The sequence below is a fragment of the Trachemys scripta genome, chromosome 3, assembly GCF_013100865.1.
Source record: "Trachemys scripta elegans isolate TJP31775 chromosome 3, CAS_Tse_1.0, whole genome shotgun sequence".
Classification (NCBI taxonomy): Eukaryota; Metazoa; Chordata; order Testudines; family Emydidae; genus Trachemys; species Trachemys scripta.
The window spans coordinates 52,326,704-52,340,578 of NC_048300.1; the positions used below are offsets into that span (position 1 = coordinate 52,326,704).

The following is a 13,875-nucleotide window of genomic DNA, read 5'->3' on the forward strand; positions in this document are numbered from 1 at the left end:
GAATTTGCATTTAATCAATAAACAGTAAGCAAGAAGGGGAAACAAAGGAAGCTTAAACAGGTGAGGAAAAAGCAGCAAGAACATCCTTCCACATAGACTTTTTGTCTCCTGGTACCCAGCTGGAAATGTTTTTCCAGAGGGGAACTGAAACTATAAAAACAAGGGACAAACACTCCAAAACACTTTGATCTCTCTCCTTGCCCATCACATTCACTGTACCCGAAGCAACAAAGGAAGCACTTGTTGAACTCTGGGAAGAGGGGTCCTGACCTTAGCGGTTTGGCAAGTAAGACTGGTGAAGGCATGTGGTGAGAAAACTTTGTTTTGAATTTAGTATAGTTTGTTAAGTTAGGTACGAGTTGCATTTTATCTTTATTTTTCTTGTAACCATTTCTGACTTATGTCACACTTAAAATTTTGAATTCACTTAAAATATCTTTCTTTATAGTTAATAAACTTGTTTCATTGTTTTATCTGATCCAGTGTGTTTAAATTGAAGTATCTAAATAACTGTTTAAAATAATAAGTTGACATATTATTCCTTTTAAAGAAATAACAGACTTAATGTAACTTGCAGGAGAGGGCTGGTCAGTACACGACATATATTTCTGGGGGGAAATCTAAGACTGAGGGTGTGTTGGGGTCACCTGCAATATAACCCAGGCTGGCGAGAACCAGAGTGTAATCCAAGCGGGCTGCCAGGCTGGAGTTGCACAGAGATACTCAGGGTGTGGCTTTCATGCTGGAAGGCTGTTTACGAGTGGCCCAAGTGGGAGCTACGTCAGCAAGGCATTGTAAGGCACCCAAAGTTCCAGGGCAGGGGTGACACAGCCACACATTAGTTTGGACTGTACCCTGGTATGTCTCAGGCTGTCATATAGACTGTCTGAAAAAAAGGAAATTTACTAGGGCTGTTGATTAATTGCAGTTAACTCGTGATTAACTCAAAAAAATTAATCACAATTAAAAAAATTCATCATGATTAATCACACTGTTAAACAACAGTATACCAATTGAAATGTATTAAATATTTTTGGATGTTTTTCTACATTTTCAAATATATTGATTTCTATTACAACATAGAATACAAAGTGTGCAGTGCTCACTTGCCCATCACATTCACTGTACCCGAAGCAACAAAGGAAGCATTATCATTTTTTATTACAAATATTTGCACTGATACCCTGGGACTGACCCAGCCACAACAACACTTTTAATTAGTACTGTTGTTGTCGGTACCTTTGTCACATGAATGTGTATGAAATTCTGCATTAACTGGACATTATCACAAAATAAACATTTATAAACATTATTCTAGAAGTTAGTGCAATAATAATGGACATTTTAACAAATTTGTAATGATATTTTAGTAATACCAAGCTCATATATAGCACTTTTCAACAATAGATCTCAAAGCACTCTACAAAGGAGTCAGTATGATTATCCCCATTTCACAGACGAGAAACTGAAGCACAATCATCCAGCAGGTCAGAGGCAGAGCTAGGAATAGCAATCAGGTCTCCTAAGTACCAGGCCTGTGCCCTATCCATTGGGCCACACTGCCTCACTGTTTTGTGCTTCAATAGCACTGTCCATTTCAAATGCTCAGTGGTTGACACATTTATTAATTAAACTACACAATATCCCATTGACCTCAGAAGCAGTTGAGGTCAGTACCTCACAAGCAGAAAAAGTTCCCCACGCTGCACTGCTGTAGTTTAGCAGATGATCATGTTTTCATATGGGCAGCCACACACTTGTTACAAGTTCTTCTTCTTAGAGCCAATAATGAGCATAAATATCCATGTAGCTCTAGCACCATATGGTACCTGCACTCCAGGACTCTTGAACAGAGGTCACACTCTTTTAAAGCCTCTCCCTAAGAGCCATTGCTTTTCATGTTCAATCAAGAAGTGCACATTATGCAGAGAGAGGTTTATAGTAACCACTTAGCTGTGTTGTTATGAAAAGCATTTATTAAGGTAAGCGCTGATGCTTTATTCATCTCAACATGTCATGTCAAGTTGGCTGAGACAAGACAGAATATACAGTAATATATCAATAACTGTAGTTCATCTGCACAACATATCTGTAACTTAGCAAAGTGAAATGGTGAGCGCTTACAGATCCTACTCGCTGAGATTTTGCCCATTAAGCCCAGAACCATGAAAGGACGCACAATGCTTCCCAGAGTTCCTAGGGAGAGCAGCCACTGTGCCACCTTAAGGAGCATGTCTCTCTGGGCCAGCCAGCTCTGTTGGCCAATGCAGCAGCAGGGATTTGAGCCCATGAAAATGGAAACTGGTAATGGTAGAACAGATAGAGCAAAGCTATGGTTAGTGCAAGGCCTTCTTCAGGACATGCCGGGAATGGAAACATGGTCAGCATTTTCCCCACAGAGGGCCTCACAGTTCAAATGTTGCCTCTATTTTTTCTCTTGTAGAACAAGTTGTTTTGCTTATTTTGCAGGCTCCCTTCTTGTTGGGGCATGTGTGTATGGTGGGGATATGATTACAGGCTGTAAAGGGAGACACTTCCAACCCCAAAGGTGGGTAGAATCTGGGAAATGAAACGGGGGGGGGGGGATATTCAGGGCTCCACTGGGGCACAGAAGATTGCTGAAGGAATGATGTTGATGGAGATGTGACTGCCTGAGCTTTGTTGTGGTCTCAGAGCAAACCTGCTCTGTTAAATACTGTTTTTTCTCAAAGTTGTCTTGTCCTTAATGGACTTTCTCATGGAAAAAGTCATTGAGAATCATAGGAAGAGCTACATCAAAATACACCTATCTGTCTGTCCTATGCATTTCTAGAGCCCCCGTCACTGCAGTATTTAAACACAGGGCAATAATCAGTCTAGTTCGGTATCCTGTCTCTGACAGTGGTCTGTACTAGACTCATCTTTGGAAGGTGCGGCCCTGCGTGGTGTGCTTGGACAACTGTACAGCACTGTACCATCGAGGGAGGGTTTTTCCTGACTCCAGCTGGTGATTAGCTTGAATTGTGAAGCATTTGCTTTTAGAATAACAGAATCATAGAAATGTAGAGCTGGAAGGGACCTCGAGAGGTCATTAAGTCCAGCCCCCTGCACTAAGTCAGGACCAAGTAAATATAGATCATCCCTCACAGGTGTTTGTCCAACCTGTTTTTAAAAACCTTCAATGATGGGGGTTCCACACCCTCCTTTGGAAGCCTATTCCAGACATTAACTACCTTTATTATTAGAAAGTTTTTCCTAATATTTAACCTAAATCTCCTTCCCTGCAGACTAAGCCCATCACTTCTTGACCTACCTTCAGTGGACAGGGAGAACAATTGATCACCACCTTCTTTATAACAGTCCTTAACATATTTGAGGACTGTCATTGGATGGCTACTCTCTGTAATTGTTCTCCTAATTACTTGCTCCCTTCAGTACTGGGGAGGTCCCAAAGCAAACTGCTAGAAAACCGGAAGGCAGCAAAGTCCCAGCGATAGAAGTGGGCCAGCTGCTTCCTTTCTTTAAGTGACAGCTCGCTGAGTAACTGCTCTGATAGCCAGCTATAAGTGCTCCGGATCTGCGAGTCTGTGAACTCGGGCAGGTGGACATCCATTGGCAGCCCCATGCGACGCATTAGGTGATGCACCTCCCTGTTGAGGAAGCCAAACATCATCACGTAGTCATACTGGATGAGGCATGGCCGGCACAGGCTGACCAGTGGCTTCCACTCCATGCTGGCATTCTGGGGTCCCCTGTTTAAAATGCTCTGGATGAACTCTTTGAAAGTTAGGCCATCCGCCATTCTCTGCATGTAAGCCGAGATGAGTCTCTGGAAAGGGTCCCTGATGAACAGCACTTTGGTGTAGGATCTCAGCATAGTCTCCATTGCTGTCAGATTGTACTCACTGAGTCGCTTCTGTAGACCATGCTGCTGGGGCTGGCGAACTGGCACCTCCAGTGTCACATTTGCTTTCTCCTCTAGCACCTCCAAAAGCCATTCCCAGATTTCCAGCCCAATTGCTGGTACTTGGCAATACAGGAAATCCAGCTTGGTGTTCACTGCGATCCTTGAAAGCACCTCAGCTGCTTGTTGCTGGCTGGCTGGAAGCTTGGTGACTTTAGCAGTTTTGCTGCAGAAGGACCTCAGTGTCTTTTTCCTGAGCTGTTGAACATGGAGGAGGGTGTCAAATGTCAAAGGTAAATCATCCTTCATGTCTGCTTCCAGATCACCTGCAAAACAGCATTTGTATACTGGGCATTATTCCCACAAGTCAGCTACATAAGGAAACCTAGGGCAACATTCTCCACCCATACCAGTGCTGCAGGATTTTACACTATGGTGTGGGACAGGCAATGTAAGCAACACAGTGTCTCCACAGACACTGAATCGACCTAACTACATTGACTTAAGCGTTATAAAGTCGGCATAGTGGGTGACTTACATTGGCGGAAGAGACATTTTAATGTAGATGCTTACAGAGCTGGGTAGACGTAAGCTTGAAGAAGAAAACTCTCTATACCTCATTAGACATCTTTATCTTAACTGCAAAGCATCATGGGAATCCTGCTCCGAGGCAAGCTTTAAAATCTTTCTTAGCCTATCTTAAGTGTCAACATGAGTAACAATCCGGATTTGGCCTAAAGAAGTTTTGCCTGTGTGAGGATTCCAGGTTTTAGTTGAGATGGGTTTAATAACTAGCAAAAATAGTAAGATACAGTATAAAAACCATAGGAATGGTAAATTTATTTGTGAGTTAGAACATACTCACCCCCTGATAGCCTCTTTACAGTTGATGATTAATATCAGAACACATTATGGACTCAGGAGCTATCAAAGGTATGTTAAATCATGAGATATTAATTAAAGACTAGGGGTAACATTTCCGAAAGTGACTTAGGAGCTTGTCATTTAAAGAAAAAAAGAACACGGGCTTCTAAACTCCCCCCCAAATGACTTAAGCTCCTAAGTCACTTAGGCACTTTTGAAAATATTACCACAATCATTTTTTTTAAAAAAAGCAAGTGCCCAGTCCTTTTTTGTGATGATTGCTTTTAATTTGGCAAATTTTAATTTCACTCCTTACTTTTTCTAATTTGATTTCTAAAACGAAGGGGAGCTTAAAACTCACACTAATGTTGGAGTGCTAGGTACGTTTTCCTTACTATTGTTACAGGTAACTCATATGGAAGGCTTCTGATTTTCAGTTTTAACTGATAAGGATTGATAAAACACATCTAATTTTAAAAAAGGAAGAAATTAGTGTTTATCCAATAAACACTGGAAAAACACCAGAAATGGTTACTTTTATCTAAGGGTTTATCTACACAGAGCAATAATAAGAACCTCGGGGGTGTATTTCTACAGCACATGAATGCATTGTGTATTATTTGGCTCATGTAGACTCTGCTGTTGTGCAGTAAAGGTTCCCGACTGCGATTTGACATAGTGCTGTTTGAAACAGTAACAATACTATGTTAAAGCACACTAGGGAACATTACAAAGCGATTACTCATTACGGTATATACTACACATAATGTCTACAATATACCTTACTCATTACAGTATATACAAAGAGAAAGCCTCAGTCCCCCCCAGATTTTTGGACAGCTACATACAACTCGAAAATTGCTAAACATAAAGCCTGAACAATGATCTTAATAACTCCCCCCCCAAACCAGTAGCCCTACTCATATGTCTATTCTAGCTAAAAGAGATTAGAGAAAAAGACTTAGTCTCTATTTTATCAGTTGTTCCTATATGCATCTGGCAGCTCCTAGGGGACAGTCAGTTTCCCCTGGGTAGTTGGATAGTTTGCCCATTTCTACTGTTGTTTGGGCGGATCTTTCATTCAGCAACAGGGAAGTGAAAACACTTTAAAACTAGGAAAGGCCCATTGGAAAGACAGGGAGCAAGGGATTCAGGGACACAACTGGTGTCTGGAATTATTTGTAACTTCTTTTGACTGACTGCATTTCAAACGGATGGTGTCTGCCGAATTTAGTGCTGGACTGAGAGCTCTGGAAGAAAGAATTCATCTCTTCATCCACTGATCAGGTATGAAGTACAGAAGAAGTGCAACCTTCCCCCCACCATCCCGCACTGTCCCACCAATATTCTTCCATGTGACCGGAAGCTACAGAGCCTGATCCTCCACCCTTCTCCACTGTGTGCAGTCATCTACCCCAGTGCAAAGTGGGTTTTCAATGTGACCCCACAGGAATGCTAGTGTTTAATCCCCACACTGCTCTCACCATGTACTGGTATAAATGACTGTACAAGGAGGAGTGCAGCAAAGAATCAGGCTCCTGAGGTACAGGGCTGGAAGGGGGTAGTTCAGTCTCTGTGGCCTAGTCAGTCCTTGGCATCTCTGCTGATGACAAGGGGGCCCATAATGCCAGTTGTCGGGGTGTCTTTCATGATGTGGACATTGGTCCACTGAGAACTGGACAGGAAACCACCAGTTCATTTCACAAGAGCCATAAAAGAGCTGCCAGCTGGTAACGAATTTCAGTCACCACCAAACTGGGCAGACTGGGGTGTTTAAAGGACAATAGAAAATAATGTTCAAAGCTTTTCTGACCTGTCCTGCATCACCATGAACAGGCAAACGTTACCTCTTCGCTGGGAAGGGTGACTCCTGAGAAAATGCCCCCACCACAAGAGGGAAAGGCCGCAGAGCAGAGCCAAGATGAGCAGGCGGAGGAGGAACCGCATCTTGGGCAACTCTGAGCTGCCCCACCAGGAGCTGACAACGACAGCAAAGAGCAGGCATGGGCCCGACATAAAGGCACAAGAACAGTTCTCTGTGTGTTTACTCAGGAGCAGGGTTAAAGTACTATTTGTCCAACAGCGCAGCTCACGGATAGCCGTCCCCAGTGTCAGAGAAACCTCTGGGGAAAAACAATTCCCACAGGAAGGTTACACAGTGGAGTCTCCTATCCATGTCTATCTTTAGCCGTTTGCTGTCTTTGTCTTCTACGTGGACTGTAAACTCTTTGCCCCCTGGCTTGTCTTTTTGCTCTGTTTGTACACTGCCTAACACAGTGGGATCCTGGTCTCTGACTAGGGCTCCTAAGCAGTCTAGTAATACAAATAACAAATAGTAGTTCACAAGCAGATATAGTGCCATCAAACCAAGGAAGTGACCTCGTAATTCCTAAGGGAAGTTGAGGGTCTGGCAGGGGGTAGCCATGTCTGGTCCCCCATATGGGATCATTCTGAGGCACTCTGCTCAATAGCTTTTGTTTTGCACTTAGCGATGTTATCATTATTTGTCCTATTGTGGCATCTAGAGTGGCGGTTCTCAACCAGGAGTCCCCAGGGTTCTCCTTACCCTCTGCGGGTAGGACAAGAAGCAATGGGCTTAAATTGCAGCAAGGGTTTAGGTCGGACATTAAGAAAAACTTCCTAACTGTCAGAGTGATTAGGCATTGGAATAAATTGCCTAGGGAGGTTGTGGAATCTCCGTCATTGGAGATTATTAAGAGCAGGTTAGACAAATACCTGTCAGAGATGGTCTAGATAATACTTAGTTCTGCTATAAGTGCAGGGGACTGGACTAGATGTCCTCTCAAGGTCCCTTCCAGTCCTATGATTCTATGATTAGCTCCGGCCCAATTTGATGGTGCCTGATGAATCTTGATGTTAACAAAGGCTGTAAAATCAGTATTTTTTAACCTTCTCTTTATGCAGAGATGTGCTCCTCGCCAGGGGCTTCCATCCATGGCATATAGCCCTGCAGCTATATGCCATGTCGCCTCCTGGGAGAGGCCCAGCCATCCTGGCAAGTTTTCAGCTCAGGGAGGCACTCTTACATGGGAAGGAATTGGTTGCAACTTAGCCTCTGTACCCAATGAGTCCATGCTACTTAAAGGCAAGAAAAAGGAGCTACTTTCTAATAGCCAGGGAAGGGAGGGAGGGAGCTTGAGACTGATAGCAAAATGTCCTTTGTAGTGATTAGTGTGCATGCGTTGTGTGACTGTTATGGAATTAAGCAGCATGGTAGCAAATCTGTGGGAGGGATTTTTTGTGTGTGTACAAGTGTTTGGTTACACAAGAACCTCATAGAAATATGAAACTGAAAGCCCAGAGGGCATTTTGCTTACCCTGGTCTCCTGCGAAGGAACGGTGAACATTCATCCTAGCTGCACAGAATCTGCACCGAACCTTCCCTATCTTGGCTCTTACATGTTTCCTTGTAATTGCTACAGGCAGTTAAGCTCTATATTTCCACTAGAGGGGGCTCCAGACATGAGAAATCATTGCAGATTCCAATGTGTGCCTGCTGGAAAACAGAGAATAGAATGTGGTTATTTATACCACAGCCCCTTTCCTGCTGCAATATAAATAAATGTTTAGGTTAGATGCGTTCGTAGTAATGGCTGTGGGTGTAGGAGCCAGCTGGGTCTCAATGAGCTCATGGGGTTCAGATGGGAATCTCAGGCACTTGCTGAGAAATGTCATTGGCAACATTCTTTCGTGACAGTATCTTAGTGCTACAGAGGAAGCCAGGCAGTGAAAACCCCTCAATGTCAGGGCCTCATTTCCAAGGCAAGGACTGAGCATCCCTGCCCATGCAGTACTGCCCATCACCACTGTCATGCCCCCGGGACGTGCACTGACAAATTCAACAGAGGACAGCACTAAAGAGGTCAGAGTCACAGGTGAACTTTCAGCAGGGCTTGCAGAGAAGTAGTGGGCTAATTTTTTACCCACTGCCCACAGAAACACAGTTTGACTAGCGCCTGGGTTTGGACTATCAAAGGGACTAGATTACCCAGGTGGCAGCAGCGTGGGCTCCTTTGCTCGCTTTCTAGTGGAGGACAGGCACGGAACTTTGCATCCAGTTGCAAAACCATGGTAAGGAATCAAATCTTCAGAGTACAGCCCAGCCAGTACGGTGGTGCAAAAGAGAGATCCAGACCTGAAGGTAACAGAACCAACTATTTTCTCCATGCTGCAGGAGAGGATGATGCCTGGAATCAAATGAAGGGGAAATAATAATATCAAGCACATTTCCTCCATAGAACTCAAAGCGCTTTACAAGGGAGGTCACTATAGTTATCCCCATTTTACAGATGGGGAAACTGAGGCACAGAGTAGTGAAGTGATGTGCCCAAAGTCACTCAGCAGGTCAGTGTCAGAGCCAGCAATAGAGCCAAGGTCTCCTGAGTCCCAGCCCAGTGTGCTATCCTGTAGGCTACATAACACCTCTTGTTAATCAGGAGCAAATGTTTAATAAATAGATGGGCCAGAAGAGAGTGAGGAGAAGTCCCTCTATTACGCATTTGTCACTGGAACCCGGATAGCACCTCCTCCTTTATTTCAAAAATGCTCTCATATTCTACAGGATTGATCCAAACTCTGCCACTCCTAGCAGGGTTACAACTGAGCTGCGGCTATGAAACAGGGTAATATATTTTTATCAGGGCTGATCAGGGTAAAGTCATAAGATGAAAGTGAAGAGACAGTCTCTGGTTGAAAAATAAGTGTATTCCACCTTTGTACATTCATTTCAAGAAAGTGATGTCTATAAAACTTTGGCAGCCTAAAGCTAAACATGAGAAACAAGCGAACTATATCTACTGTTTATTCAAGGCTTGATGTACAGTGAAAACCCCCCAAAGAGATGATAAGCAGCATTATGCTGTGAATCAAAAGAGCTGACTGAGTTCAGTGAGGGGCTTTATTGTTTCTGCTGAGTAAATGTCTCTGGGCTCTCATCAACAGGATTACGACACAAATTCAGATTCATGTTTGTTAATCTAGTGTAATAAACGTATTTCAAAAGCTGTTTGATTCAGCTAACCCCTGCCTGCAGTTTTGCACTACGGCCACCAGAGGTTGCCAATAGGTTGAACCTAAATGCGGGTGGGAGGTTTTTGTGTGTGTTTTCTGCTGGCAGGTGCTGGGGCAGTGAGGAGCAGCTATTGTCTGACAGTTAGATGCTGGCAATAGCGCTCTGCCAACACGATCGTTCTGCCTCTCAGATGGACTTGAATGATATGATCTGACCTCTATACAACCCTGTCCTCTCACAGACCTGTAACATGGAGACATAGGGCTCAAGCCCCAGCCAGGCCTGAGCTGAACTAGCAGCCACCAAAGAGATGACTTTGAGTCCTTTTCTTCCTGGCCTGCTCTTGGGTCTGGCCAATGGCTGACCTAGCCCCTGCCAACAGTTAGAACAGTCCAAGGGCTGCTCTAACATCTGCTGCTTAGCAATGCCCTGCCTCCCAGGAGCTATAAGGCCAATGAGTGAATTGTTGGAGCACTGTGTGCTCCAGTCTTGTCCCCTCTCATGGCTTGTGAATATGCTGGACTAGCAGAGCTAGACTACATGGCCTAGTAGGTCTTTTCCATCACTGGTCCCTGTGATTTGCCAGCAATGCCCACAGACAGATTCTGCAAGTCTGGCCCCAGTGTCACAGCATCTATTTCTGGCAGCAAGCGTGCTGGGGACAGCAAACTCTTGTCACATGAGGGTTCAGATTATGGTGTTTGAAATGCATGCTTCTGAAGTCTGGCTGGTTTGAAGCAAAGGGGGGAGTTGACCTCTGTGCTGAGGCTGATATGCACCAGCTTAGCCAGTGCAAATAGGGACAGTAATGCTAAACACCCACTCGCAGGGACAAGTGCAGAGCCCACCTCAGGCGCCTCTGGTGTCTGGGGCATTCTACAGTAGGCTGGGGTCATGTAAGGAGCAGACTGGGGCAGGGAAGTCACATGGCCAGGGCAATCCTGCACCTTGGCAGTTTACCACTTATGCAAGGTCCATAGGGGCTATTTCAGCTAAGGGTACAAATTAGGACAGCTCTGATCCACACCAGGGGAAGAACTGCTCCTCCCCCCACTCCCCGAATAGGGGAGGTGCAAGCAGGGCTGCTGAGAGTGGGTTCGGGCCCTGGTGAAAATTTTTTTTTGGGCCCCCCAGCAAGGGCAGACCGGCTAAACAGGGCTGATGAGAGGGTGGGCGGGAAGCCAGGGAAGCCGGGCCCTGGGCCCCCTTCTGGACCGCTGGGCCCCAGTAATTTGTACTGGCTTCCCCACCCCTCGTCGGCCCTGGGTGCAAGTCACCTCGTCTCTGTCCCAGTGCTTGCCTTAGTGCTAGGGCAGGGATGAATTTCAAGACCCCTCAAAAATTGATTAACAAGACAACGTGGTGTCACTACCTAGGTCGGGGCTTGGGTCCCACCCAGGCCAATGGGGCCTGAGGGTTGTTCCCATCTGAATCTCTTCAGTGGTCTGTATAAAATGAGTCTGATGGTCTCAGTCTTTCTCCTAGTCAGCCGGAGTCCTTGTAAACAGCATCGTTCCCACAACAGGCCTCCTGGTTTGTTCATTTAGCGCGGCGGCCGTGGACTGAGTGGGGCATGGAGAATGTGCCAGCACCCCTGGAAGTGCATCCTCCAGGACACAGTTGAGATGCACTGTGAGGTCAGCGTGGGGGAAAACTCGCATAGCTGCTCCCCCCGCCCCCTGAAACTTCCAAATAGATGACTAGAGGACTCCAGGCGTAAAGTGTGTCCATGCAGCATCCATGGCCAGCATTTAACTCAGCCAAGAAAGGACAATGTACACACAGCGTGTGGTTCATTGCAAACATACAATGGTCGATACTGGAGAGTGCATCCGGGATTTATCTGACAATGCACCTCATTAAGGGCTACATCCTGTACTCCTGACTTAGGCAAAACTCCCAATGAAATGCACGTGATAACACTACTTTCCTACCTCAAAAGAAAAAGCAGCAGCAGCTTCTCCTGAGAGAGGACTGCAGGATTTGGCCCCAAAGATGACTACATGGTAACTATTTGGGCTAGATTCTGTTTTGCTCATTGGCACCTAACCCCATTCCAAGCTATTTTTGTGTGTCAATGACCACCCTCATTTTTGGTCCCAAGAGTTCCTCCTACATGTCAAGACTTTTACAAAGCTTTGTTGTTTGGGACTGTGACCTTAATCAAAGAATATGCAAATGCTGGGCTATTGTTCTGCACTGCATATAACAGACAAAGCTGCACCGGAATCCTCCTTAAAATGGCTTTTGTGGATTGTGTGTGGGTGGAGGAGGGCAGAGTGTGTTGGTGTCTGTTTATGGGAATGTGAACTTTGTTATGTGATGGCAAATACCATCCAATTCATCAAGGGATATTTTTACCCTGCTGCCTGAAAGAGGAGCACATCGGAAACCTATTTTTTCTCCTGTTTCTTTTTGGGAGGCCAGCACTTGGAAAGCGGGATTTGAGATCTAATTGTTGAATGCTCTAGAGCAGAAAATGCTGCCAAGTTCTTTGTATTATCAGTCACTCCAAAGAAATGGCAATGTATAAATAGCCCTCTTCCAAGAGTGGCATTCTAAATGGGAAGAATCTTTTTTCCGTATCAAAAAAGGATACAGTCATAAAGCAATGGACTGGGTACCAGAATTCCTGGGTTCTCTACTGCCTGGCTCCACCAAATGGAGGTGGAGCCCTTTAAGGAAGTGTGGCACTATGGGCAAAACTCAGGGGGCTTTGGGAAGCTACTTTGTTTCTGAGTGAGTTAGCCAGGCTGCAGTGCTGAGGAATCAGTCCATTCTTTGAGCTCCTTTCTCTGTGCTTATTTCCAGCACCAAAAGTAGCAGATGGAATGTGGACACTTGTCCACTAGCATCTGGCCTGATGCCACCACGCTCATTTCACTCAGGGGCCATCAGAAAGGTGTCTGAGGGCAAGGCCTTTGGGCCAATATCATTATGTTTTTAAGAGACCCGCAGCATGGTTGGTCCAAGTCACAAATGTGTCTTCCACCTAAGCCCAGTGCCTTATGCAGTCTCAGGGCAACCTCAGGCAATGGTATTGCTAGATGAATCATCTCCCCGGGTCAGAAATGGTTACATAAGAGGGGAAAGGAAAGACATTTCACATTTCATTCAAGGAGTAAAACAGGTAGGACAATGTTTAAAAGGGTTGTACAACTCAGACACTTCCTGTTTTCCTCCGGCCAGGAGCTGTGATTGTCACTTCTTATTCAGCGTCTCATCCTGGGAGGAAGACAATATCAGGTTGTATGAGGGCAGCAGGATGTTTATATGGCAGACGGGGTCAGGGTGCTGTTTTAAATCCCCCCAGAAACGGGGGGGGGGGGGGGGGGGGGGAAGCGTTCAGTAACGCTTTTTTAAAAAGGGCCATAAACACTCAAGATTCTTAACGATTGCCATGCAGGCTGGCTGGCTTCTTGCCAGCTCAGAATGTCATTTTCTAAGGCTATTATAAAAGGATTTGACAAGATGCTGGGGACTATTGGTAATTTAATGGGGATTCATACCATTAGTGACGCTGCATTGAGAGGCTTTGCTTAATTACAATGTAAGCCGTTAAACACATCCACTCAGATAGACCGCATTAACATGAATACTTAATTGTGATAAACATAATCAGCTCAGACTCAGCCACATGAGACCCCCCCTCCCCCATTTCATTTCTAGTGATGTCATGCCCCCCTCCCATTTTAGGAGCTATGCATCTGCAAGGTCTGTTAGAACAAAACCAGGTACGCAATGGGGCTTATTCTCATTGGTTACCAGTTGTCTCACAGCCTCAACTATCAGGGAAGATAAAGAAATGCATTCTTGTAAGTGAGGGGTGTTGTAACAGCAGTGGAATAAATTGGACATGGTTGGCTAAATTCAGGCCTGTGTGCAAGTATTCCGCTCCCATTGACGTCAGTTGGGAGTTGGAAATTGGTCCAAAATATCAGTGCTTCAGTGTGCTCTACATAGGTTTATTGCATGAATGTTACAATACTTAGGGCCTGGTTCACCTCCCATTTATGTTGGTGTAACTCCATTCACTTCAGCAGTTTTAATCCTGATTTACTCTGGAGAAGAATAAGGCCCATAATGCTAGATGGAG

The 13,875-nt window shown here is 45.1% G+C and overlaps 1 protein-coding gene across 2 annotated transcripts; it reads right to left on the reverse strand.

Moving 5' to 3' along the window:
* Nucleotides 1-443: 443 nt before the first annotated feature.
* Nucleotides 444-6,952, reverse strand: LOC117874525 (carbohydrate sulfotransferase 9-like). Of its 2 annotated transcripts, none has more exons than XM_034764732.1 (2): nt 6,561-6,952; nt 444-4,209 (listed from the first exon to the last, which is right to left on the reverse strand). In XM_034764732.1, exon 2 carries the CDS (start codon nt 4,190-4,192, stop codon nt 3,398-3,400), a length of 795 nt encoding a protein of 264 aa, XP_034620623.1. In that variant the 5' UTR covers nt 4,193-4,209; nt 6,561-6,952; the 3' UTR covers nt 444-3,397. The 2 variants fall into 2 exon arrangements, with proteins under 2 accessions (XP_034620623.1, XP_034620622.1); XM_034764731.1 differs by having other exon boundaries at nt 6,595-6,928.
* Between the last annotated feature and the right edge of the window lie 6,923 nt (nt 6,953-13,875).

Excerpts from the sequence above, each read along its gene's own strand:
- LOC117874525 (XM_034764731.1), bottom strand. The coding sequence starts at position 6,763 with ATGTCGGGCCCATGCCTGCTCTTTGCTGTCGTTGTCAGCTCCTGGTGG. Across the intron at positions 4,210-6,594 it reads TCACCCTTCCCAGCGAAGAG|GTGATCTGGAAGCAGACATG; the intron begins GTAACGTTTGCC and ends GCTGTTTTGCAG.